The sequence below is a fragment of the Lepidochelys olivacea genome (genome assembly GCF_965140295.1).
Source record: "Lepidochelys olivacea isolate rLepOli2 genome assembly, chromosome: 7".
NCBI classification, from domain to species: domain Eukaryota; kingdom Metazoa; phylum Chordata; order Testudines; family Cheloniidae; genus Lepidochelys; species Lepidochelys olivacea.
Window position 1 is genome coordinate 8885826 of NC_140417.1, and position 27185 is coordinate 8913010.

The window sequence follows — 27185 nt, forward strand, 5'->3', positions numbered from 1 at the left end:
AGACTATCAAAAGAATATCCCGCTGGATAATTACTATGGGCTAAATCATGAGCTCAGGCAAAGGACAGGCAGAAAGATCTGTGCTCCTGAGACCATGTTGTTTCTTGAGGCTGAATCATTCCACCTGCACCTCCCTACTATTCCTCCGCCCCTACCTCCCACCATCTGCCATGCTCCTATTAGTTCCTTATCCATGCCTGTGCCAAACCCTTCCCAAACAGGTGGAAGCCTGTAAGCATGGAGGGAGTCTCATGTCAGAGAACATTTCTGTAAGGAAATTCCCTGCTGGTTCAGCGTGGAGACTCCCTCTACCAGCAACTGCAGAGAACACGCATGATGTCTCCTCTGCAGCCAATAAGAGAAGGGGGTGGGGGAACCAGTGAGCAGAGTTACTGATCTTTCCCCCACTTCCTAGATCAAAGCACAGAGGGGATAACTGGTCCCTGTCATTGTTGATAGGTCACATTCTGCCTTCTAGTAAATTGTGCCACCTCAGTCAGGTCCACAGAGTCACAACTGCAAGTGTGAGCACGGTTTGGCCAAAGTCTGTAACGAAACAAACCTCCCATCCGATGGCGAGCCCCATGCCTTGTTGGCCCCAACACCTTCCTTCCGGCATTTCTGAGATGGGGAGTAGTCAGCTCTAGGATATTCCCCTTGAGGGGAGTTAAAAGCTTTCTCCCCTTCACCCTGCGCTGAATGAAGAAGGCGCAGTGCTGGTGCCGAATCCTTAGAGGCCCCTGCGTTACAACGACTCGGCAGGCAGCGTCTGTTAAATGTGTTTTATCATAAAAACACACACCCATAGGACTGTGTAGGTATATGGTCGAGAAAGCCTCAGCCACGCAGGGAGAGCATGCCCAATCCTCCCTCCTCCACCCACTGACCGGATGGGCTGGAAGGGGACGGTAACGGATGGAGAGGCCAAAGCCTTGTCACTCCTCCTTCCCCCCCCCCCCCACACACATCCACTCCCACTATGCCACTGAGCCAATGTGAAGTGGGAAGTAACCTGCACCCAATAAAAGGATGTAATATCTGACTTCTCTGCAGGAACACAGTTCCTTTCTGGCGTTCTCCTAGTGTGGTACAACTGAGCGCTTCCCCTTGCCCAGGGCTGGGCCAAAAGCTCAGTGTAGCCCATATTTATTTCTGTGGCAAGATTTCATTGAATATCATTTGGTGTCACGTGCTGTAATCACGTGATTACACTACTGAACTGTTCTCCTTTCAAGTGCACAGAATTTCCATTAGCATTAACGGGAGTTACACACACACGCATTGAGGTAGAACAGCCCCTGAAGTGTTCTACCAGTAATTAATTTCTTCTTGTGGTGACTTTGTCTTCATAGCAATAATAGAGCCATAGGGCTTTATAAAATGCAAAACAACTCTTGCACGTTAATGAGGCTGTTATTCTAAACCATTACCTATGTGAATTTCCATCCAAATGAGTAAGAGTGGGAGCTGACACCTACATTTATGGAACTGGACTAAGGGGACTAGCTTGTAAAAGACAATTTTTAAATGTTGGGTGGGACTTTCAAAAGTGCACGAGTGGCCGACTGTGTCTCTTCACTGCGAATAAAAGGAGTGTTCTTAACTTGGGTTAGCTAACTTGGATTCATTAGCAGGGAAGACACGGCAATTCAGCCTTTAACTCAGTTACGCAGGTTCCCCTACAGGTTTTAACTCACGCTGCTAATCCAAGTTTAAAAGCCAAGGTGCTGTGCTTCCCAGCTATTTTAACCTCAGGGTTACACAGGTGAGTTAACATGATTTAAGAACACACCTTTTTTGCAGTGTAGACATACCCAGAGGAGCCCACGTTTCATTGGAAAATCGGTGAAACATGTGCTCCTAAATCACTTAGGGTAGGGCTGCACTGCAATAAAAGGGCCGTGGCATTGCCTAGCAGGCCAGAGTCAGCTGACTCAGACTCATAGGGATCGGACTGTGGGGCTCTAAAATTGAAGTGTAGATATTTAGGGTTAGGCTGGAGCCCAGGCTCTGAGACCCTCCTCCCTTGCATCTACACTGCTATTCGTACCCATGCAAGAGCAAGCCCCATAAGCCCAAGTCAGCTGACCTGGGGTCAGAGACTCGGTGTCACGGGTTTTTTTTAATCACAGCATAGACATACCCTTAGGCACTTTGGGCATCCTACCCTTTTATACTTATTTATATTATGGCAATGCCCAAAAGCCCCAACATTGTAATGGGGTCCTGATCCCTAAGCTAAAATGTTAATACAGCTCAAGTGGAGCTCAATATATACTGCAAGCACCACAAATAGATTGAAGATCTCAGCAACCTTGCTTCCATGCAATGAGAAGTACTGTAGTCAAATCTCCAACGTTAGGCAGAGTAGGTCAGCGTCTCTACTTGGACAAGAGAGACCTCTGGGGATATGTCCACACTGCAATAAAAGATTGGCAGCACAGACACCTCTGGCCCTGGTGAGCTGACTCAGGCTTGCAAGTCCCAGGCTGTAGGGCTATAAAACTGCAGCACAGACATTCAGGGTCAGCCTGGAGTCCGGACTTTGAGACCCCGCGACAGGGGGATGATCTCAGAGCCCAGGCTCCAGCCCCAAGCCCAAACATCTACACTGCAATTTTACAGCCCTGTAGCCCAAGCTCCACGAGCCCCAGGCAGCTGACTCAAGCTCTGCGACTCAGTGACACTTTTTTTATTGCCGCGTAGACTTACCTTAAGCCCAGGCTCTGACTCAAGTTTGAGCCCAAACTCCCCTTCTGTCCACGCATCGATCAGGTCAGACCCAGACGCTAGAACCCTGCTACTAGGGGTGGGTCAGAGTACCACTGTGATTCAGGTCCAACCCTGGTCATTTTGCAGTGTGGACACAGGTCAAGCTGCAGACTCAAGTCAGAAGGGCTGCATAGTGCAGAGTGGACATGCATGGCTGTGAGACCTGCATCCAGCAATTGTAAACCGAGGTTTATAATGCAGTGTGGATGCTCAAGCATGAGCTTGAAATGACCAAGTCCACAAGCCCAGGGTTTACAGTGCAGTGTAGACATACCTGAAGTGCTGGAGTCAAGTGTCACAGGAATTAGATGAGCACTCCTTTCTCTGAGTCTACCCAGATCAAGGCCATGGCCTGGTGCTTGAGGATGTTGCTGCAGGTACTGTCTTTCAGATGAGCTGTTTGCTTAGTGGACATTAATTATACCATTACAGATTGTGCAAGAGTACATATGCTAATACCAGTGTCTCTCTGAATTCCAATTTAAGCAACTGCATTGTGCCTACCCAAAAGCTCCATATAGTTTCTGCTGGCTACTATATTCCTCACTTCAAGTCCAAAATGGTTCATAGGGTTGATGTGCGCTACCAAACAGTTTAAATGTTTTGTGCAGAAGTTGCTGTATTTCAGTAGTGACTGAAGTGATTCCTATTGTTATAGTGAGAGGCACCAGATGGTACTATTAAACAGTCTTACAGATTACATATATTTTTCTTAGTGTGTGAGCAAGGTTTTAGTCTGTGAAGAAATGCTGTATCATTGTATGTTTTTAATATGCTGTGGTCCTTTTGAGAGATGCTGCAGCAGATAGAGTTTTCTCTCTCCATTATTGTCTATATTTGGAGACAATTCTCAGAAGAGAGTAGCTTCCTAGGAGCAAAGCAGTCTGGGCTGAGATTTCTGGAAGAGAGGATTGCCTGCATGCTGTTTGTGACCATCTCTGTTCCAGGATAGGTGTATATAGGTAAATAAACCAAGTTACATTTAGAACATACCCAGACTCTGCACTATAGTTTTCTCCTCCAGTAGGAAGCTGACTTGTAAGGCCCTGTAATTCTACCACCCAGCAGAGGGGTGATGCTGATGTCAGAAACGGGACACTGGTGTTAGAAGAAGGGGCAGCACCATACCTAAAGCTAGATAGATTACAGTATGTGCAATGAATCCAGAAAGGGTGTATATCAACCTGAGATCCTTTGAGAAGAAAGCTGCTTTATAAATATAAAATCATTATCATAGGATGATGTTCTAGGAAGGCAAGCTGTACATTGCATAATCTATGTTACTGAACTTATGTCATTGTTTTCTTCCTCTTTAGTGGCTCTGAAATCTTATCTTCAGTATGCCTGCGTCAAGGTACGTAAGGTACTGTATTGCCTTTATTCCATCCATGGAGAAGGCGAATGACCTTGTGGTTACTGGGACACAGAATGCCTGGGTTCCATTCTCAGCTCTGCTACCGACTGACCATGTGTGATCTTGGGCAAGTCACTTAGGCCTAGATCCATAACAGACCTTAGGCATCAGCATTGCAATGCCTGACTCTTTGGCTATGTCTACACTGCACACCACGGGCAGCGGCGTGTACATGCAGCTACAAGCCACAGTGAAAAGCAGGCTTGTCCACACAGCAGTATGCAGCTACACCCATCCGTGAAAGGCCCTGGGAAGGACGAAGCAGCAGGGAAAGGCTCCTGGAGCCGGAAAGTAGCAGGACACTACACTGCTAAAAATAGTGGTGTAGATGGGGGAGGGATTGCTTAGGCATGTAGAGTGCCATATGAGGTATATACCCACAGGCTTCAGGCATGTCTTCACTCACCTATGCAGTGCCTCAGCATCTATACCGCTATTTAGACCCATGCTATGTGAGCGTGCAGTGCACATACTCGACGGGCCGCCACCAGGAGTGCACGGTGTAGACATACTTTAGCTGCCTTGCTGCCCAGTGAATCCACAGCTGCCCATTCTCCCCGTACAATGCATGGGGAAAGCTAGGTGCCTAAGAAAGGGATTCATAGAAGCCAGCAAGCTGAGACCCATCCTTGACTAGCCAGTAGCCTGAGAGCTAGGGCAAGCTCCTGGGAGGTGGGAAAGCTGCGTTTGAGCCTCTGCTCCAAATCTGGCATAGTGGAGAGTAGCTTCTTTCTACCAGCCTTTGTCCACCTTGTCTATTTAGATTATAAACTCTCTCAAATAGGGACAGTGTTTTATTCTGCGTATGTTCAGTGCCTACCACAACAGATAAATAATAATCAAGCCTAGGCTACCATGACAAAGTAACAACAATCTTCACTTAAAACTATATCACTGGGCATGTGTGCATACAAATAGTTTAAATCCTTCAGGTGATTCTTTAAATTTACTCTTAAATTACAATGAAAAAAAATCAAAATGTTGAGTCCATTCGAGGAGCAAAGGCTGTTAGGTGGAATAACTATGCAGCTTTCAAAACATGTAGCAGAAAAATTCTCATTTACTTATTAACAAATACAATAGCCACCATGATCTCAGCAGTGATCAAAGGACATAATTAAAAGTGAGAGACCAAAATCAAAATATAGGCCCTGCTCTTCCTCCCACAGGAATCAAAAGGGAGTTTTTCCATTGATTTCAATGGGAGTAAGACTGGGTCAATATTTATACTCACTCCAACAAAACAAACTAAACAGCTTCACATTGTTGATGGTATTTTTCCCATAAGCTAGAAAGCTTGTGCACAATGAACTAAATTAGTGCAACAGTCTCAATTTTTTGGCATTTCTGGATATATAAAAAACCAGTTGCATGTTATTACAGTAATATTTACATAAAGCATAACAATGTATTCAATAGCTGGGTTAGTAGCAGTTCATCTGCATGATATCTGTCTGCATCATTGCATTTAATTCTGTCCCAGTGCACCTGAAGCCATAAAATGATGCAACCATGAAATGACGGACTGCAACTGCACCTCCTTTTACAGTTCTATTTATGAAGTCTGATGACAAAAAAAAGTGTAACAGTCAGGCAAGTAAGAAAAGCAGAATGAGATACATCTAAAATAATATGAAACAATGATGTGTCACAAAGTATATCAGCTTGAAAATTTAGTCTGTCAAGGAAGTGGACACTTAATTATTATCATTATAAACTAGAACTAATTGAAAGTGAAGATCCCTTTTTTATCTAGGACTTATGAATTTTAAGTAAGTTACCTATTAGAATACAACCAACGCTATGAAAATCTAAACAGATTACCGTTCTTCCAGAAAGCTTTCCTTATGCAGTTCTAGTTTCTGCTCTTGTTTTGAAGCATCTGAATGAATGTTTCTAGCTAATGGCTAAATTCTCTTCCATATCTTGAATCAAAGAGGCAAGGAATATTTATACTTTGTTATTCCCTTAGAGAACGGATTTATTTAAGACAATAAAATCTGCATCTACTTTCAGATTTAGTCTCTTCCCTGCATTCCCTCACTGCCACTTATGAATGTAAAATTTAAAATAGCTGGAACTATCTACGGAAATAAATATAATTGCACAGATTGTAAAAAAACGTATGGCATACGCTAAATGCTACTGATTTACGAGAGTCATTTTTTCACCTTCATACATTACCAATATTTACTAAATCACAGCTGAAAATGCATTGAGACATGGTTTACCACCATTATCCCTTAGGTTCATTTAGCTTTTAGACCAGCTTTACATTGGTCCATTGTACTGCATGATAGATGGTACCGTCTAATGAATTTATGCCAGTTCTTTCTAATGTAACCATCTTCCCCCAAGCTACTTGAAAGATCTAAAATCATTTAAATGATTTCACAGCCGTCAGTGCCGTAAATAAAGTCTTATAGTTGATGTGCTTCAGAAGAACAGGTCTGCATTTCTATGAATTGCTTGCAGGTGTAGGATCCTGGAGAATCCAAAGTGTATTTTCAGTAGAGTCATAAAATTCTCCCCCCCCCCTTTTTTTTTTTTTTAAATTAAAAGTGTATAGTTCTTCATGGGGAAATCCTGCATCAAGAAGCGCCACCATAGTCAAAAGAAGTATTGCCCTTCTAAGCTCACTAATTTTGTAAGTTTGAAGTGTAAAGTCTACCGTATTCTCAGGAAAAAATGGGACTATGTAAAATAGAAAAGGAACACAGCTGCAAATCCCATTGTTCCAGCAATGACACACAGGTTTATCCTTTGCTATCGTGTTACCTACAAAAGGAGAGAGAGAGAGAGAGAGAGAGAGAGAGAGAGTTACACACATAGAAACTATCAGAGCAATGGTGATAAAACTGTTTTGTTCCTGCAAAGGAATTATTTAGATGAACACATGTTAAATGATTACATTACATTCAGCATATCTATGTACTGCATATTACTTGCATGTAACCAGAAGTCATATAAACTAGTATAGAGTACAATGCTATTTGGCAATAGAAGGAAAGATTCTCAAAAACACATATTTACAGTTAGACTCCTAATTCCCTTTTCCTGGGAATAAGATGCCTGCGTGCCATTTGTGCCTTTGAAAACCTCTCCTTATGGCATTATCTTGTATAGCACCTTTCTTTAAAATGATATCCCAGAATGCTTTACAGAGCCAGACAACATGAGGCCCAGTTAAACACTAAAAGCACAATGAGAGCCAACCTAGCGGTTTAGGGAGGGAGAAAAGACGGGTTTTCAGATAAATGTGGAAACCAGATGGTGCGTCAATGACGCAGAGAGATTCAGGGCTCGGGAAGGCATGAGCTGCAGAGTGGAAGGCACTTGCACCACCAGAGTGATCATGTGTAAGGCCTCGGAGAGGAGGCTGATGCTAGGTGAGTAAAGAATGTGAGGCAGAAAAGAGACAGAACATACAGAGAGTCAGTAAGGCCAGCGGAGCAAGTCTGTGCAGTTTCATAAATAAGGAGGGTCATTTTGAACTGGATTCTGGACATGGGCAATGGAAACTAGTCGAGTTTAGAGATTCAATATCTTCAATATGTTCATAAATAATTTGGATAATGGCACAGAGCAATACACTTATAATGTTTGCAGATGATATCAGCTGGACAGGCTTGCAAGCACTTTGGAGGATGGGATTAGATTTTAAAATGATCTTGACAAACTGAAGAAATGGTCAGAAATAAATAGGATGAAATTCAATCAGGGCAAATGCAAAGTCTGAACTTAGGAAGGAATAATCAATTGCACAAATACAAAATGGGAAATGACTGCTTAGCAAGGAGTACCGCAGAAAAGGATCTGGGGGTCATAGGATCACAAACTAAATAGGAGTCAACAATGTAATACTGTTGCAAAAAAAGCAAACATCATTCTGGGCTGTATTAGCAGGAGTATTGTGAGCAAGACATGAGAAGTCACTCCTCTGCTCAGCACTAATAAGGCCTCAACTGGAGTATTGTGTCCAGTTCTGGGCAGCACTCTTTGGGAAAGATGTGGACAAATTGGAGAAAATCCAGAGGAGGCATCAAAAATTATTTTAAAATGAGGAAAGATTGAAAAAAAATGACTTTGTTTAGTCTGGAGAAGAAAAGACTGAGGGGAGATGTGATAACAGTCTTTAAGTGTATAAGAGGAGGGTGATAAATTGTTCTTCTTAACCACAGAGGAGAGGACAAGAAGTAATGAGCTTAAACTGCAGCAAGGGTGGTTTAGGTTGGACATTAGGAACAGTTTCCTAACTGTAAGGATAGTTAATCACTGGAACAAATTACCTAGGGAGGCTGTGGAATTGCCATCATTGGAGGTTTTTAAGAATAGGCTGGGCAAACATCTGTCAGGGATGGTCTAGACAATACTTAGTCCTGCCTCAGTGCAGGGGACTGGACTAGATGACCTGTCAAGGTCCCTTCCAGTTCTACATTTCTCTGATTCTGTGAGTCAATGTGGACATGCTCCTATATCTGTGTGAGAAGGTGGGCAGCAGCTTTCTCCAGGGCAACTTGAGAAAGCCTTGGAGAAAGGAGTTGAAATAGTCCAAACTAGAAGGTGGAAGCATTGAGGAGGTCAGAGGAGTTGGAGCTGAGGCAGTGGCAAACACAGACAGTGTTTCCAGAGAGGGAGATGGGCAGATTTGCAGACACGGGAGTTAAAGGAATCCTCAGACTCATGAATGACACTGAGATGATGGACAGTGGGGGCAAATGAGATGCCTGAGTTCAGAGGAGATGAAGCCCTGCTTGAGAATGTTGCTTTTGCCCAGGCAAGTGCTTGTATCTTTACAAACAGTGCTTGAAGTTTAACACATGTATATACTCCCTGTTAAGTTTCCCAGAAATTTTTCAATTGCTAGCTAGCTGCTAAGCAATTAAGCACATCAAAAATCTAGTTTCTAATCACAACTAAAATGTATTTTAAAACAGCTCTGTTGGTCTGCTTTCCTTGATGAATATAAACATGGGCAGAAAGTATTCCATTCATTTTTATTTGACTTCACAAGACAATTACTCCAAGAAAGAAGCATTTACTTGTTTCACTCTCCTTGATTAGTCATTGTAACTACATCTATAAATACACAATAAATATATGAGTGTCTCAGACTGCATGTCTGGTTACTATTTTGATGAAATTGAAAGTCAACGTAAAAAGTGATCAAAGGAACTTACTTTCTGCAATGCATATTTAGTCTGTGGAACTCCCTGCCACCAACTATCATCGAGGCCAAGACCTTATAGGCTTCAAAAAGGAATCAAACATGTAAATCAATTAAATATACCTTGTTTTTAAATTTGGAATGGATTTAAACCTTCACAACTTGAGACATAAGCCAACCACTAAATTGTGGGCATTAAGAAGAATCTCCCCCTTTGGGCAGGTCATTCTAGAGCTGTCTATCTAGAGGTTTCTTATAACTTTTCCCTCGGAAGCATTCAGCCAGCTGCTGTGACTGGGTCACCCGGACCACTCGTCTAATCAGATACAGCTATTCCTATGTTCTCCTATTTTATATCAACTAGTGTCCAGTTTCAGTACCACTCGCCTAATGGGGAATCAAGATTTTTGTCCATTGAAGTGCTATTTTTGTCAATTCTACTTAACTCGTTTTTTAAAAAATCCTGATCGCTGATTACAACATACATAATTCTTCTCCCACAGGACAGTAATGATTGTAAAATCAACCTGTTTATTTTACAGTAAAATCTTCTACTGTACACAGTTATTTAGAAACTGCAGTGCCAGACTTCATAATTTTTTGTAACGGCCCTACACGATAGCTGGAAGCAGTAATACAAATGAATTTACTGTATATGCATAAATTAATCAAGGACATAAAATGTTTTATACCTTTCCAGTCAGTCTTGGCTGGATTAATAAAGTTTTATTATTTGAGAATTATTCTCAAGTGGCAGAATCCTAAAAACCAATGATAGTGTCATGACAACTTGGGGAACAGTACTATGAGATTTTGTCTTTTTGCAGTGCTAAATGAAATGTCACTACTACTGGGGATTTAGCACTGTTGCATTCATAGTCCCACCTCACACAGTACACCTCACAGGTTTACCTCCTGATAAAGGAATGCAGCACCATAGATAGATACAGAAAGGCCTGGATGGGTAAGCAAATTGTATGTTTGGCTGGTGAATCTTGCCCACATGCTCAGGGTTCAGCTGATCACCATATTTGGGATCGGGAAGGAATTTTCCTCCAGAGCGGATTGGAAGAGTCCCTGGGAGGTTTTCGCCTTCCTCTGTAGCATGGGGCACAGGTCACTTGCTAGAGGATTCTCTGCACCTTGAAGTCTTTAAACCACAATTTGAGGACTTCAATAGCTCAGACATAGGTGAGAGGTTTATTGCAGGAGCGGGTGGGTGAGATTCTGTGGCCTGTGTTGTGCAGGTCAGACTAGATGATCATGATGGTCCCTTCTGACTTTAATATCGATGTGTCTATGTATATGAATACAGAGCATAAGCAGTAATGTGTCTGCATTGTCCGCACGCAAAATACATTAAACAAAATAACCACAAAGAAGCAGTGATCTATCATAGAGTTCATACTAAGAAATGTGCATTGCTGGGCAGCTCATTGGGTGGCCTTTCTTTTGAAGAAGCTATTGTCTTGTGCCCAGAAGGAAATGCAGCCTGTCACTGGTTCAAGAGGATCCCAAGCTTAGGTGACATTGAAACATAACGCTACTTATTCTTCATCTTTGTATTTATATTAAAGCAGTGCCCAAAGTCCTGAGTCAGAATTAGGGACCTCATTGTGGCGGATGCTAGACATACACTTATAGAAAAGCAGTCCCTGTCCTCAAGAGTTTACCATCCAAAAGGAGGGAGAAAAAAATTCCAAAGGGAGTGGAAAAGGGAAAAAGCATGCACACAGCATAGTCAGAGCATTAATTCCAGTATACCTATCTCTCTGTATTTCTATCGATAAGTATTTGCCAATATATGAATTCACATATCTGCCCATTTAAGAAAATTTTTTCCCCTCACTGCATTTTACAATGAACATTTCTTATATTTAAAATATGCTAGAACAAGTGACGTGCACCTGTTCTTTGCATACCCTTTCCATTAAATGTCCCTCCAGAGTGGTCTGCTACAGTGCAGAACTTACTCCACGCCCCAGCCAAGGAAAGGAGGGACTTCACGAAACAACACTAGCTTTCTCAGGGACAAACTCTGCCCTCAGTTGGACCCCAATGGGTTTGGGTAGGTCTAGGAATTCACACAGGTCTAACTGAAGGCAGAATGATTTGCCCCACTCTGCCTTTCTGAAGACATCCCCATGGCCATCAAAATGCATTAGCCTATTCTTTCGTTTGCTGGTTGCAGGGTGTTTTATTTTAGGGATAATAATATAAACGGCACCTGCTGAATTTGCCCCACGCCAAGCTCCTGCTGCCTCTTTTCACTGTTTATGAGCCAGGCCCCTCAAACACTCACATACATCAGCAGTTACACTCAGATGCCTGGTCAGTCCCACTGAAATCAGTGGGAGCAAAGGAAACCAAATGCGTTGAAGTGCTTGCAGCACCAGCCCTTATGTTATTAATCCTGGCAATGTTCCTAGTTTGGCCTTTTAACCCTTTCCTTTGTTCATTTTTAAAGCCATTGAGTATACCTAACCCGTGCCTAATTTTTAAAAATTATTTTAACTTGCCTTTTACTAGATATATAGAGCTAGATCCCTCACTCATGTCAATGGGGGTAGCTCTGTTACTTCCTATATATAATTTCTACTTTCTCCAGCTCACTCCTTTGTTTGAAGTCATCTCTCCTTATTCCATGTCTGACTTACTGCCTGATCCCATGAGAGCACGCCACTTCTATGGACTTTAACACAGATGGAAGATAATCAGCAGTTTGCAGTAGGAGCTTAGCAACTCACAGGAATGGACCCATCCCCCCGCAATCCTGCAATTTACAATGCACTGTACATATGGACTGTCAATTGCAAGATCCGGGCCAGAGATGGTAAGCTGCGGGAGGCAGGGGTATGGCAATGATTTATATGTTTTTACCAGGACTATAGTATTACGCAAATATTAATTTTTAACAATTACTCTAACCTTGAAAACAGCAGCAGTGTTTTTCAGACTATGAATTGTACCTCTCTACTTGGGTATTTAGTTAGCCCATCATCATGAGAACTGGGTTGTTATCCCCCAGCTAATGACTACTCACAGTATCACATAACAGTTGCCTGATACATTTAATTTTTTCTGATCTAATATAGAATTTATTATATCCTTTCACTACTGTGTGAAACAGTCATTGTCAAATGGAATCTGGCAGCAACATTTGCTTATTAACTCATAACCAACAGCCGAATCCATTCTCAATTTGAAGCGATGTGGAGAGGGGTCAAAGGCTAACCATTTAACTTTACAGGTTGTTGCCTGCTATTTTCACAATGTATTTAGACACACAGTCCACTATGTGTTGCCAAATCTTAGCTCCTTGAATTAATTTTAGCTTGTTAAATAGTCAGAGGGATGAGATATTTGCCTCATAGTCAGTGGTCATTAGTTAGGAATCTGGGCTTCCTAACTAAGACCTTGGCCAAGACATTAAAAAATGGGCAGCTGAAGGTAAGCCCACAATTATGCCCCTAAGTTGGTGGGCAGACCTTCCATGGTGCAGAGAGCTTTACGGCTCCTCTCAGAAATCAGTGCAGATCCTCCACACCTTCGAAAGTCAGGTCACTCATTTTGGTGTCTAACCACAGAGTCGGGAACCAAACTTTAGTCAGCCACTTGTGAAAATCTTGGCCCTGCAGTCTCATTTTGCAAGTCAAGGTCATTATCCTGCTATCAATACAAGTGAGCTGTCCTTCCTCACGCAAACAGTCTGACCTCCAGGGGACTGTTCACAGCAGCATGGTTTATTCACCGATCAAAGGCTGAAGAGTTGGGCCCAAAATGAATTTGGTGGGCTTGCCTGACTGAATATTTGCCCGTGACAATGACCCTCTCTGCTGACGGGCACAATAAGGCATGCTCAGCAATCTGTCCTCAGGACAGACCAAGCCCGGCCAGAAGGGGCAAATCCTGCTCCTGCCGTAGGGCACTGGTGACATCCTGCTGAAAAGGGATGAGAGGGCAGGATTTTGGGGAGACAGTGCAAGAGATGCTAACCCCCATGCGGTGCAAAACTCAGCTCTCTGGGAAGACTTTTGAGTTTGAGGCAGAGCTAGCCAAGTGATAACCCACTAGGAGGATCCTAGCCCTTCCTCCGTTGAGAATGAGAGAGGTGCTAGGGATGTGCAGGCCCTAACTCGGCCCTCTGTCGGATCAGTATAGCACCCAGCTAATTTAATCAAGCTAGGTGCTGGAGAGAGGAGTATTTGCTCTTCAGCTAAGATCCAGCTGGGAGCAACCACACACATCACTGTTTTAAAAAAACCCAACACTGAAGATGGCGAGACTGATGCTAACTGCGGAGCAGGGGCAATGGAAACGAGTGCATGTTGTCACCAGACTGTCACCTTTAAATATAGAGAGACAAGGTGGGTGAGGTAATAGCTTTTATTGAACCCACTTCTGTTGGTGAGAGACACGAGGTTACACGGATAAGAGCTCTGGGTAAGCTCGGAAGCTTGTCTCTCTCACCCGGTTAAATAGAAGATATCACCTCACCTACCTGGTCTCTCTAATATTCTGGGACCAACATGGCTACAACAACACTGCATATCTTTTAAATATACACTCTCTCTGTACTTGCCTTTGTGGTTTTGACTTTATTTCCGCTGCTGCAAGACCAGCCTGAATAGTCCGGTAGCACTTTACAGTCCTCTCCATCCAGGCAAGGGTTCATGCGACACCACCACTTCTGGATGACAATGGAGGCTAGAAACAGAAACAGAGCACAATCTTTTCTATTCAGTTGATCGTTTCAGCTACAGGAAAGTGACCTGTGAGCCACTTATTTGTTTAAAAATTATAGTGTCCTGTTCTTTTTATATTTAATCTCGCATTTATCCATTCGGCGGAAAATGTATTCACCATGATTAACCAGTCTGCAAAGACCTGATTCTAAAACCCTTACTCGCATGAGTACTGCAGTCCCCTTGAATTCCCTGAGTTGAGTTATTTATGCTAGCCAGCGAATGTTTAAGTTGCCCTGGCTTCTTGCCTATGGATGTTAGCACTTACAAGTTTGTCTACACAGTGCAATAATGCACACCAAAACTAGTATTAGGTTAGCTGGCACGAGGGGATTTTTGTACACACCATCAGGGTGGACACAGGCCGGTTAGTGCGCAGCACATTGGTGTGCGTTAGAAGTCACACCCCACTGCTGAGCATTACTGAAGTGTGTAGCCAAGTACTACTTGTCCACAACTGCTGCATCCATGTCTCAGGATAGACAGGATATCGGTTCCATGATGCTGGTGTGGAGATGGACGCTTAGATATCATGGTGATAAACTACCTTAGCTAGACAAACAGGTGTCAGAATGGCAGTAAGGATCATAGTTAGGCTTCAGTCCTCACACCCTGCAGCTGACATGGTCAGGAGGAGGTTGGGGCTGAAGTGGTACCATCTCTTTCCCATTGTGATGGACTGGGCATGGCTCATGGTCTTGTCTCTAACCAAAGAACTATCGTCCCAAACAGGACATGCAGGGACTGGGAAGAATTCTGGCAATTACTTCCTTATGACCACTCCAATCTGGTCTGAACTGTTAATGAAATGGATTTCCAAGGGAGCCCTGAACCCAGCCACAGCTGATAGGCCCAAAAACCTAGTGACAAGATGGAGAGTAAATGGCACACGCAGATGATGCTCACATCAGTGTAATACAATTAATAAATAAGAACAGCAGCAGCTAATGAGAATATCACACATGTTTGCTATGAAAAGTGTACACTCAAATGGAGTCGATCTGTTGAGTGCAGGATAGTAAATGTTTAACCTGGATGTATGTGCTAGGCTGGAAGCAGCTCTGTCAGTGGGTAAGAAAATATAATGGCTCAGACCTTTGAGCTACAAGAGTTCTCTCAGAGATTCACGTAGAACAAAGACCCAGAAGTGGGGACTCTATTTTAATACCATTGAAAAAAAACTGAATAGGAATAGTTAACTAAGAATCTACTTTCAATTGCATCCTGTAACTCTTACAGTAGACTATTATACTTTATGCAGATTTAACAATTTTCTACTCAACACAATTGGTCTCCGACTGTGCTTTTTAGTTTTACAAAAGTAGCCGTGACTTCTTACTAATGCAAACAAACAACAGATATATTTTGCCACAAAATGTTACAAACTTTTGCAATGCGTTCCTGACTTAACATTAGTACTGTAGGTGGGATTAATCAAATCACAGAAAACAATTTGGAAGACATGGGTCTGCAATTTTACATAATCTAACGTGGATTGCAAAATAAAATAAAGCGACAAATGTTGATTTAGTTCCTTTGCACTATTTTACTATGTGCACAAAATACTGAACTTCATACTTAACAAAGTACCTTGTTCTAAAGAGATGTACAAAAATAACACAGTTTACTTCATGTAAAGGATAAACAATTTTTCATTAGTCCAAAGGTACTTTCCTACTGCTGCAACCGTCAAATTAGGTTAACGAACAGCAAGCTGACACTGGAAGATTCAGTTGCTGAAATGCTGATTCAATTACTTATTTTCCAAGGTATTCTTTCAGTCTAGGTGGCATTTAGAGGCATCTGTGGACTGAAAAATACCTTTTTGGAATAACAGTTTGACTTTTGATACTTTCCATTCAACCTATCGGAGATATAAATGAACAAATACATGGTTCTTGTCACCAGATATTTGCTTCTACTCCAGCTGATTGATTATTGATTGACTAATTTGAATGAAACTTAACTGTGCATCGTAGTACTTTAGAGATCATTTCCATTCTGAGTTTATTACCAGCTGATCAGTTTGTTTTATATCTTTGCTATTTGCCAAAATTCTGATTTGTTTTCCATGCTACATGTATTTAGGTAAGCATGTATTTCTAAGTACAAAGTTGTTTCACTAACCGAGCACAGATTCTCTCTATTAACCTCCCAGTTTCCATGTACACATGCAATTATTTCTTTTCTTTCATTGTTCTATCCAGCTTCTTTTTTGTACTGAGAGCAACCATTATAATTAATTGGTCATGATATGTTTTGAGACTAACCCACACTGGGCATCACTAAATGTGAGGCTATTTTCATTTGTGTTCTCAACCTACATTCTCCTCTCAACCCCTTTCCAACACCTGATTGAATATCCCTTTCAAAGCAATACTTCAGGAATGAATCTCCAATGCCAGCTGAATAACACTGCAATATAGAACCTGATTCACTCCTGCACTATTAGAGTTTTACGTCCGAGTACCTCCGCGGATTTCAAATGGTGTAAAAACGGAATAAATATGACAGTGAATCAGGCCCATAATTTCCAGAAGTACCCTATTCCATAAAAAGCCAGCACAGCCACTAACTGAAAGCACCAAAGAGTAAATCAGGCATTGGACCTGCAAGCTCTTAAATGGCCCAAATATTTCAACTTCAGCTCATTTCTAGTTGTGATTCTTTTTCAATGATATTCCAATTTCTTTTCTTTCATTGGCTGGTTTCTGCTCTGTGTTGATACCTTTCTTCAGAATAAGTGAAACCCTTTCTTGATATACTTAATATATTTTACTCTATCTGATGTAGAAAACCACCAATTCTTTGCTATAGTATCGCACCAATTCTTATGTCAATTTATGCCAGGATTCTCTTGGGTCCATAATGTCTATATTGTAGTGCCGTATTTCTTAGGTCTCTGGGCACATTTACTCATTTGAAAAATGCATTCTGTATTACTATAATAGGAAAGTTCTCAGGCTGGATTTTAGACTAAACTCTTCTTCATAGAAACAGTTACTTAACTTTTGCTGTCCCTACCACTGTTTGAATCATGGAGTGATTCAAAATATCTCCTCCCCTTACCAAATTGAAGAGTTCTTGGAGAGGTTTCAGTAACTATTTTTTCAAATAGAATCATAGAAATGTAGGGCTGGAAGGGACCTTGAGAGGTCATCTAGTCCAGCCCCCGGTGCTGAGGCAAGAGCAAATATACCTAGATCATCCCTGACAGGGGTTTGTCTAACCTGTTCTTAAAAACTTCCAACGATGGGGATTCCAAACAACCCTTGGAAGCCTACTCTGGAGCTTAACTATCCTTATAGATAGAAAGTTTTTCCTCATATCTAACCTAAATCTCCCTTGCTTCAGATTATGCTACTTACCTTAAGCCTTGTCCTACCATTAGCGGACATAGAGAACAATTGATTTCTGAGTATACTAATCTCATATACTACCAACATCTTGAGGGAACAGAAGACTAGTTTGGCGTGACATCTACCAATCGACTGTGGACTGCCCTACCTGGAATAAATCTGCTGACACAGCTCCGCAGGGAAGTGATAGTAGATTTCATTACTAGTAAATAGTGTATTGCCCTGGGTGAAGGATAGTTCAACTTGTGATGATTTACTTAGAGATACATTTAACACATTTAGGAAAGGTAGCTTCACCACAGAGAATAATTATTAATGCTTTATCCTCTTGGTAGTGTCTGTCATCCTAGCTTTAAGTACTTACTCAAGGAAGTTTATTTCTACAAAGGAAATGGGAGAAAACTAAATGTCATAATGATCACTTTGAATTTAAGTGTTTACCGCTTGTTCATAGCACAAGGAGTTGACCTTTACTAAACCAAATTTTCTATGGCTCTGATCACATCTTACAGCTGCAACACTAGGCAATTATGCAGGTTCTCTTTTTTTTTTTTTACTCACTGTTTACTAAAAATTCTTCCTTTCATATTCTGCGCTCTCTTCTGAGCTTGGCAGCTTAATTTATTGACAGTAGTATTTCTCAAAGCATGCGGCTGGCCTGTCTTCGGAGGCTCAAAAATCTAGCCAATAGCGTTCAGTACTAAAATATCTCTCTCTGTATATACGATACGCGTACACACAAATAGATGGTTCCTTGTTTGCTGTACTCAAAGTGCAATGACCTTAGTGAGAAAAAATGTAATAAGTTGGCTATCATGAACATGGAATAAAAATATACGGCCCCCATGCCTTATTTTAAAAGGAAAATACTCTTTACCCCCTGCACCCTATTTTAAGAGTATTTCTGCCAGGGAATACCAGAGGGGTTTTCCTGTGTTTGGTGGGAAAATACACCTTTCCACTCTTCATTTTAGAGAGCTACTTTGACTTCTGCTACTACCAACATTTTAAGTTCCCTGGGTGAAAGACTCTAGAAGTGCAAAGCATGTTACAAATACTAATTAAGCCTCACAACACAGAAAATATTACTAGACCCATTTTACAAATGAGATTGGGTAAAATGAATGAGGATTCAATTTAAGGCTCGATTTCTTACATTCAAGGCACTTAAGGCTTTCCCAGGATTTAATTAATGTTGCATTCCTTTCTGTAGCACATGGTTAGTTGCCAACAATCTTCTGACCAACCTTCGCCTCTCCAGGCACATTCCAGAAGAAGGTGTTTTCCAATTAGCCCCACGTTGGTAGAATTCCTCACCTCGCCAGATTTGCTTGGGAAATTTTAATTTCTACATAACAGTTAGGGGCAGATTCCCAGCAGATGTAAGTTAGCATAACTCCATTATGGCACTCTGTATCCCCTGATTCCCAGGGTGGCGGTGTGGATGGATTGACCATGTATGGACCTCTGCATGCCCTGTGCTCTGTAAAAAGGGTTCTGTGCTTGTCAAAACCAGGCCAATGCACATTGGTAGCTAGAGCTGAGCTGAGTAAAGACCCAAAGCATCCATGACTACGTATATCCAGAGGTCCTAATACACTACAGCGGGTATGCTGAGCAGCAGTAGACACTATTCCAGCCTGTGGGTTTGGATAGTTGCTGTGGACAGGCTGCATTGTGGCATTCCATCTCTCTCACTCCCAGTTTGTGTCCCACCCAAAGCCTCATTTCTATATTTATGCAGCTAAGGTGACTGCCACACTCGTTGACCAGTGAAGTACCAAGTTTCCATGCCTAACTCTGTAGTGACATTATTTTCTAGAGCAAACATGCAATATCCAGGTCTACACAAAATGCACATGGGCACTCACCTTGACCGCATAATCCCAAATTTACGTGCATACATGGCCATTATGAATTAGCACAAAACTGAGGCCTCATTGAAAATTTGGCCCTAAATGTCACCATGTTTGTTTGAATGTATTTTTAAGTCTGACCCACCAGTTCACTACATTGTACTCTATTTTAACATACAGTATTCCTGTAGTAAGATTGCTGTTTTAATTTGACCTTCTGTGATATTCTTTAACATCTGTCCAAGCTATTTTAAAAATTCAAATTACCCAGCTGAGCTATGATTCTACTCCAAATGCCATAAGGATTATTTTTTTAAAAACCTATTTCATGGCCTACTTACACCAAAAGCCATAACACACAGAACTTAATAACAAAGGTCACTTAGGGCCCAATCCAGATCTCATTGAAGTCAATGAAAAGGCTCCCATTTACTTCAATGGGATCTGGTCAAGAAACAAGTTAATGAAACAAGAGAAAGACCAAACAAAAAAAAAAAAAAAAAACACTCCACCCGGGAGCCAGTATAATTTCCCAATTTGCTGAAGAGCCAAGAAAGTCTCATGCTGCTAGCAGCTATGCAACTGACAAGAATGTTAATTTCAGACCCCAGGGCTTCCAGACTCTCAGGTCAGCTCAGGAATTGGTAGCAACTGGCCCAGTAGTCTGGAAGCCCTCCGGTCCCCATCCTAAGGCAGTCCACATGGCAAGACTGGTCTGCAACTACAGACCCTGGAAACCTACTCCAGGACCTCCAGGGTCCTGGTTCCACGGCAGAGAACCTGGAAACCCCACAAGCCCTGTCCAAGAGCCATGTGTAGGCCGTACTTAGTATGAGTGGCCCCAGTAGCCAAGAGCAGGAACGAGATAAGCTATAAAAACAGGGGCAAGAAATAATTGGGTCAGAAGCAATGGCTACAAATGTGTAGCAGGAAGATAAGCACAAGGGGAGGAAACTAACAAAATACAAGGAGGAAACTAACAAAACAGGCTGTGTGCATGTGGCAGGTGAACAACGGATGATATGTACAGGAATTGATCCTGAAAATAACCTGGCCAATCATAAAGTTCACAATATGATGTAGAATGGAAGACGCATGTGTCAATATAGGTTTCATTTTTATATAAAGTAACGAATATTTGTACTCCTTGGATTTGTGGTATGCCCTGTACCCACCCCTACCCATGAGTCTGATCAGCTCTGTGTAGTTTGATTGTATGCCAACAATGAAACCTGATGAGGAGTCCGGAGTCGAGTTGGGTCCTTGGGAACCTGAGAGAAATCCCAACACCACAGAAATAGAAACTCTGGGATCCCTGGCCCCAGGATAGTCCACATGGCAGACCTTCACCAGAGCCACAGATCCTGGAAGCCTGGGGTACCTGGCCCTAGGGCAGTCTGCATGAAATTATGTCCATTACAAAGACTACTAAGTATAGACTGGGACTCAGGAGAACTGGGTTCTATTTTTGGCTCTGACACTGTTTTGCTGGGTGACCCTGGACAAGTCACTTCACCTCCCTGGGCCTCAGCATCCCCATCTGTAAAATGGGGATAATGATGCTGACCTCCTGTATAAAGTGCTTTGAGATCTATAGACAAAAATCACTAGGTAAGAGAGAGGGATTATTATTATTTAAGGTATTTTTACTAAGGGCTTCCTATTCTTCCTTAATGATTTTTTCCATTCTGGCATCATAATTCTTCCTGAACTAATACCATTTGTATCACCCTTGTTTACATAACGGTACATAAACTGATGTGAGTAGCACCACTGAAATCAATAGGACGAATCATGTGAGTAAGTATTCATCAGGTTGAACAAGGGTTTCATGTTCTGGCGTAATATGGAGACCTAGTCCTGGACCAGGACCCCACTGTGAAATTGTGTGTCAAGTCTTTTGTATTTCACTTTTCTCCTACTATGGCTGTATAGATGGTCAAGAATTTGGGGGCAGGAACGGGCTTTTTAATATTATTATTATGTCATGTATACGGAGTGCTTGACACAAAGGGAAGTGTGCTACCCGAATATAAATAACATTAGCTAAGTTTAAAAGAAGATACCTTAAAAAGCCACTCAAAATAAGCACTCTAAATTACACTTTGTTTCAGTTAGAATGTCACCAGTAACACTGCGCTTTCAACAAGACCTTAACTCTCATGCAGAATGTGGTCCAACTAAATCTTCTTGACCTTGGTACAATCTCTGGAAAAAGAATAATGAATCTCTTTCATTATATTTAAAATAATTAGTTATACAAGTCGGGCCATGTTGAACATTATCTCTTTCTGGCTTTTGCACTGTTGAGGCTTTCAGAAGTCTGTGTATATAGTCAAAAATCCAATTTTGAGCCTGTGAGCAGATAGTTATGGGTTCTGCGCAACAGGAGAGGAATAAAATGTCATCCACTTACAAAAATACATAAAAGTATATTAAAACATCACCTTAAGGGGGAAACAAATCAAGAGCTTCTGCTTTTATAACTAAAAATCTTGCATTCTAAATGTTTGGTCTTATTTAATCTCAAGCACACTTGAAGGAAAAGAAGTCATTAAATTGTTTCAGCAAGTGTTTGCTCTGACAAAATAAATTAGACTTCCACTGCACCATGCACTTCATTCTGTCATGAAAGCAGAGAGTGTTACCTTTGTAACGCTAAAGTATATTTTCATAAATGTCTAAACTTTATTATCCACCATAAAGAACAGTAAAACTGTTGCATGGAATGTTACATAAAAGGTACCGGTACTGCATATGATTCTACAGGAAAAATTATTCAGTAAACTGAAAAATTAAGGTTGAATTGTGCCCCTGCATTACAAGATATTTCAGACATCAAGCCAAATCTAATTCCTAAATAAAATAACAGGGTCTCAGAAATAGAAAACATATAAATAGGTAAAAGTAAGTACTAAAATCAGACAGTTACATTTATTTGTAGGATTGTTCCTAAAGTGAAACATTATAGAAAGTCAGAGAAACCGAGGGTATTTTATATTTAACTTTTAAAGGTCATGATTTTGTGAGAAAAGCAATGAAAACAGAAGATAAGTATCTTACTTGTGGATTAACAAAAATGTAGGACAGTGATTTCTGTGTCAATATTAATTAGCAGTAAACTACTAAAAAATTTCTGCTTTATTTCAATTTAAATGTAAATTTCACAGACTTTTATACATAAAGATCCTTTTAATTCTTACTGACAAAGAAGCCAATGAAGACTTATATTAGCCATTTCCTAACATAAAAACATCCCATGGCCAGAAGCAGAATATGTGTTCGGAGACAAACAATGAAATATTTAGATAGATTTGAGTCTTTGGGGGTTGATATTTCAGCTACACAAATTCACTCTAGCTGGCTGCATTATAAAATCTCAACTCAAGAGAAAATTTCTTCTTTCATAACTTTTTAATTTATAAATCAGTCTAGTCCAGTATTATTTTAAAAAAAAGAGATATTTAGCAGTCCCAACAAACTGAAGACTGTAAATCTATCTTTAAACTGTGCCATTGTGCCTATGGATTGTAAAGTTCTTCAAACTAACCCGAAGGCAAGGGTGATGGACTAGATCAGTTTGTACTATGCTTTTGCATTTATCAGATCATAGGGGTGCCACCTACTGTTTGTGGTATCCAATTCAATGGTACATAATCAACTCTCTTGGGATTCTTCGCCCACCATCTCATTTGGGTCAGAATGCACAAAAAGTTGATTGGATATAGGCCAGAGGAGACACATGGGGGTCCAGTGCAGACGCTCATCATCAATATAGGGTGCTAGATTACGCCAGCCTAGAGGAGAGTTCGCACAAACCAGATGTCCCAGTACTAATCTGCTTGCCCATGGCTACGAAGTACTGGATCGATGACCAGCCAGTGGTTTCTTTACATCCCAATGATTCCATGGCCATGCTGCTATGTCTAGAGGCAACTGGATGCGTTAATGATTAAACTCAAAATGTCTTGACTTGTGTAGTTTTGAGGCTAGTTTAAAGTACAATTGTTTATGTGGAGAAACTAAGAAGTTTTATTGGCACAGACATGAAATGAACAAGAACATATATTAAGGAGATTAATTACACCAAGATTTATGCGCACTCATTATCATCAACAAACAGAGATGTTTCCAAAATTAACAAAAGGAAGGATTATGCTTTCTAGACAGCAAGAAGTCAAATAATCAAGGAGACTAAACATCTCAGAGAGCCAAAGAGCAGTAGGAGTGAGTGGGAGATTGCTTACCTTCGACGCAAGAGGGCTGGGCCCTTGTTGTTCCAGCCACCTGCCCCGGGAAGCAAGAGCACTTGACTGTTTGCGACCGTTCTTCAATTCGGTTCTTATTGCAGCAACGATGCACTGCGACGACCTCACACGTTCCTTGCTTGACTTGGTGGTGGCCTAAAAATCAGAGAGGTAGAAGTGTTAGAGGAGAGGGGTATTACTGTCATGGTGCCAAAAGGGAATCAATGCAAGGAAAATGTAGCAGTTTACTGTGGCGAGAGTACGCACAGTCCTGCAAAACGATGAGCCACTTTGATTCTCGCTGGAGCCCCTGGAAAGGAAGGCACAAAGTGCCCCCTGCAGGATCAGGCACATGACTTGCCCATCACATGTTATATTTACTTCAGATTAGTTCATCATAACAGGGCTTGTTTTTTCTATCTGCCTCCCTCCATCAATTAGCCAGCCCTTATAAACGCATAGAGAGAATGACAAGTTTACTAGATAGACTAGACAGGCGGATGATATAGACAGAGAGATCTACAAATACATCTAAACATCACTCTCCTGCTTAAATACTTCCACTGGCTTCCTGTTTCTTATCAGATCAGATTCAAGCTCCTTGCCTTCATCTATGATAATGTTACCTTGCTCTCCTTTCCCCCTACTCATCCTCCAATTCCTCTCTTACTCTCCCCTTCATCTCTTTCCCCCCACTTATCTTCATGCCTCCTATCAAGTCCCCCACTATGCAGGGGAGGATTTCCTTCTCCCTATCTGCCAAGCACCCGCTCTCCGACTTCCAACTCCTCCCCAGTACCACCACTTCAAACAATCCCTCTCCCCTTCTCATCATTAATTATCTCCACACTCTCAATCTCCTGAACTGCTGACAAGTGCCTCGCCTTGTGTTTGTCTTGTCTTATTTAGATTACAGGGTCTTAAAGGCATTGGATGGGTCTTATCTATGTTTGTAAAGCACCCTGTCCATTACCAATGCCATATAAAAGATTTTTTTAATGAGTTAGCTAGACACAAAGATGAGGCAGAGAGTCGGAAAGTATTTGCCATCAAAGCAGCTCTGGGACTTTGTCTGAAAAGAATGCAAGGTGCACACATAAGTGTAAGCAGGTACATAGTATCAAAGGCCTGGTTAAATAAAAAGAAAGTGAAACCTAGACGAAGACCGTACAAAATAGTACATCAGCTACATCAAAAAAGCGGGAGAACTTTCTGGCGACAAGCCCTGGAGAATTGTTCTGTTCTCCCAGCCACAGAAAAGCTCACAAGTCAGTAGCAGTAATGAACTGTAGCATGGACAGTTCCTAAAAGCTAATGACCATCTGGGCCAAGATGAATTAGCTCCCCAATTAACTGCCAAGAAATTCCCTCCCCATTGTCCACTAGTACTCAGTGACAATATGTTTGATTATTAAGTGATCATGACGTGCCAGCAAATTGAAAAAAAAAAAAAAAAACCACATTGTCCACAATGGGAAAAATATGCCCTGGTGCATTTTAACTACACCACAAGGCCGCTCCAAGGAACTTGTCATATTAAGACGTTGCCATTCAGTGACTGCTCTACCCTACAGCATGGCTCTGGCCAGAGCCATCCTACTACCCCTCAATCGCCCCTTATTGGGGACTGTGTAGGAGAGACACATAGGCACTGACTTTAACTACCCCTAAGGTAACATTCAACGTGAGTGATCAGATCGGAATCAGGCCTTTAGTGCCTGTCCCTTATTTCTAATATCAATTGAATCAAAATCATTGATCTGAACACCCCTAAATTTAGGGAAAGTGAACCTAGAACAGAACTCTGCAGTTTTGACCCATCTCTAGTTAACACATGAAGACAGCAGTGCACAAAGCAGACATGCATTCTCTATTAACATGCATCAGCAAATATCAGTGGGCTAAATCCTGCTCTGCTCACTCACGCAAAAACATCCCGTTGAAATGAATGGAGTTTTTCCACTTGCAAGCGCAAAATACCCAGGATCCAGCCCAGAGTTTGCAAAACAGAAAGCCACAGAAAAAAAATCAGCAAAGCTGGGAATATTATATTTAAGCTTCTAAGGAGGTTTTTCACACATGGAGAGTATAAAAAAATTTAAATTTTTTTTTAATTAGATTGGCTTATTTCGATTCCTTGTGTGTGTGTGTTTTGCTTTCACAAGTATTTCAAATCCAGTGGGAGATATGTCTGATTTCTGCTGTCAAATTGGTATGTAGAACAATATTAATAGACAGAAAACTAGATATATATAATACTGAAAAAGGAAATTTACTCCTCCATTTGGAGACTCAAAATGTAAAATATATGTATTATTTTTTCCAGAGAGGGGGAAAACACACACACAACTGTTTTAAGCAAAATATGCGACCACAGTAAAATACATAAGGCATTTTATAGAATGAAAAATGTTGAACACAGCATAAAAGTATCTCTCTTATAGTTACCGTATTAGATTTATTGGCAGGCTGTGTATTTTCATGCAAGTCCCTAATAGTCATATAATAAATAATAATAAATAAAAACCCTGCTTCTAGGACAGTAGGTGTTCCATAAGTCAATATATAAAATAAAGAATGAAACTGGCCACACCACTTTATTCCAAACGATTGTTCTACATAATTTCTCTGTGTAGTAATTTTTAGCCACAATAAACAGAAGCCTGAAGATCTGCAAGATTTTATAGAAGCTTGTTTTTAGTTTAAAAGAGCTATTTATTTATTGTTAAATAGAATCAAACAAAGGGCCTGATCCAATGCCCAATGAAATCAATGTAAAAACTCCCATTGTCTGCAGTAGCAGCAGAATGGATTCAATGACTGAGATGGTCCCTTCCAGTCTTATGTTCTATAGGTAATAAGAACTTGATCCAGTGCTCATTGAAGTCAATGACAAGACTCCCATTGTCTTTAATTGAGCAACATCAGGGCCTAGATTGGGCCCAAAAAGATGATACCTTAAAACAGAGTGAGGAAAAAAATCAAGAATTGGTACACATACGTTACATAAATGTACATATTTGAATCTGTGATGCACTATATACGAAACATCAACGCTTAGCATCTGGTGTCCAGCAATTAACGACTAGGAAAAGATGCTAACCTGTTATGCTGAGAGATACAAATCCTCACAGATTTGTATATCATATGGATGGAATATATCCAACAATAAATATGTAGCTGAAGGAACATACATTTTAAAAGTCAAATCCTGCCTATTTTACATGAGTAGTCCTGTTAAGCCAATGGGGCTATTCATCTAATTAAGACTAGCAGGATTCAGCCTTAGGCATGCAGCCTAAAAAAATAAGACCTGTTTTGAAATGATTGTGTGTGTGGAGTTTACAGCCATGACACCATGTTAGCAAAGTGCAGGGTTTAGGCCATGCTGGTGCTCAGTGACAACAGGACACTTGAAGAAAGCAAAACTGAATTTTGTACCTTGGCTTGGTAGCTACTGTCACTCTGTCTGGAGTAGCTCACAATAGTGAGTGCCTACCTCAGGGCAGGCTGTCAGAAAACAGGGCAGACACCCCAAACTGGTGGTGTGTTCTACAATTAAATTTCACCCAACCAGTACCAAATGTGAACTCCTGGATCATTATACCAGTCTTACCATGGAGTC

General features: G+C 41.2%; 1 protein-coding gene across 3 annotated transcripts in view; it reads right to left on the bottom strand.

The window, feature by feature from the left end:
* Positions 1 to 4993: 4993 nt before the first annotated feature.
* Positions 4994 to 27185, bottom strand: part of TAFA4 (TAFA chemokine like family member 4) — a 112374-nt gene continuing 90182 nt past the window's right edge. For 2 of the 3 annotated variants that reach the window (XM_084632832.1, XM_084632833.1), the window contains 4 exons: positions 23561 to 23716; positions 13936 to 14060; positions 9367 to 9436; positions 4994 to 6964 (listed from right to left, as the gene is read on the bottom strand). In XM_084632832.1, coding sequence (XP_084488958.1) covers positions 9413 to 9436; positions 13936 to 14060; positions 23561 to 23716 — 305 coding nt within the window. In that variant the 3' untranslated portion in view covers positions 4994 to 6964; positions 9367 to 9412. The remainder of the gene's footprint in view (positions 6965 to 9366; positions 9437 to 13935; positions 14061 to 23560; positions 23717 to 27185) is intronic. The other variant, XM_084632834.1, reaches the window with a different exon arrangement.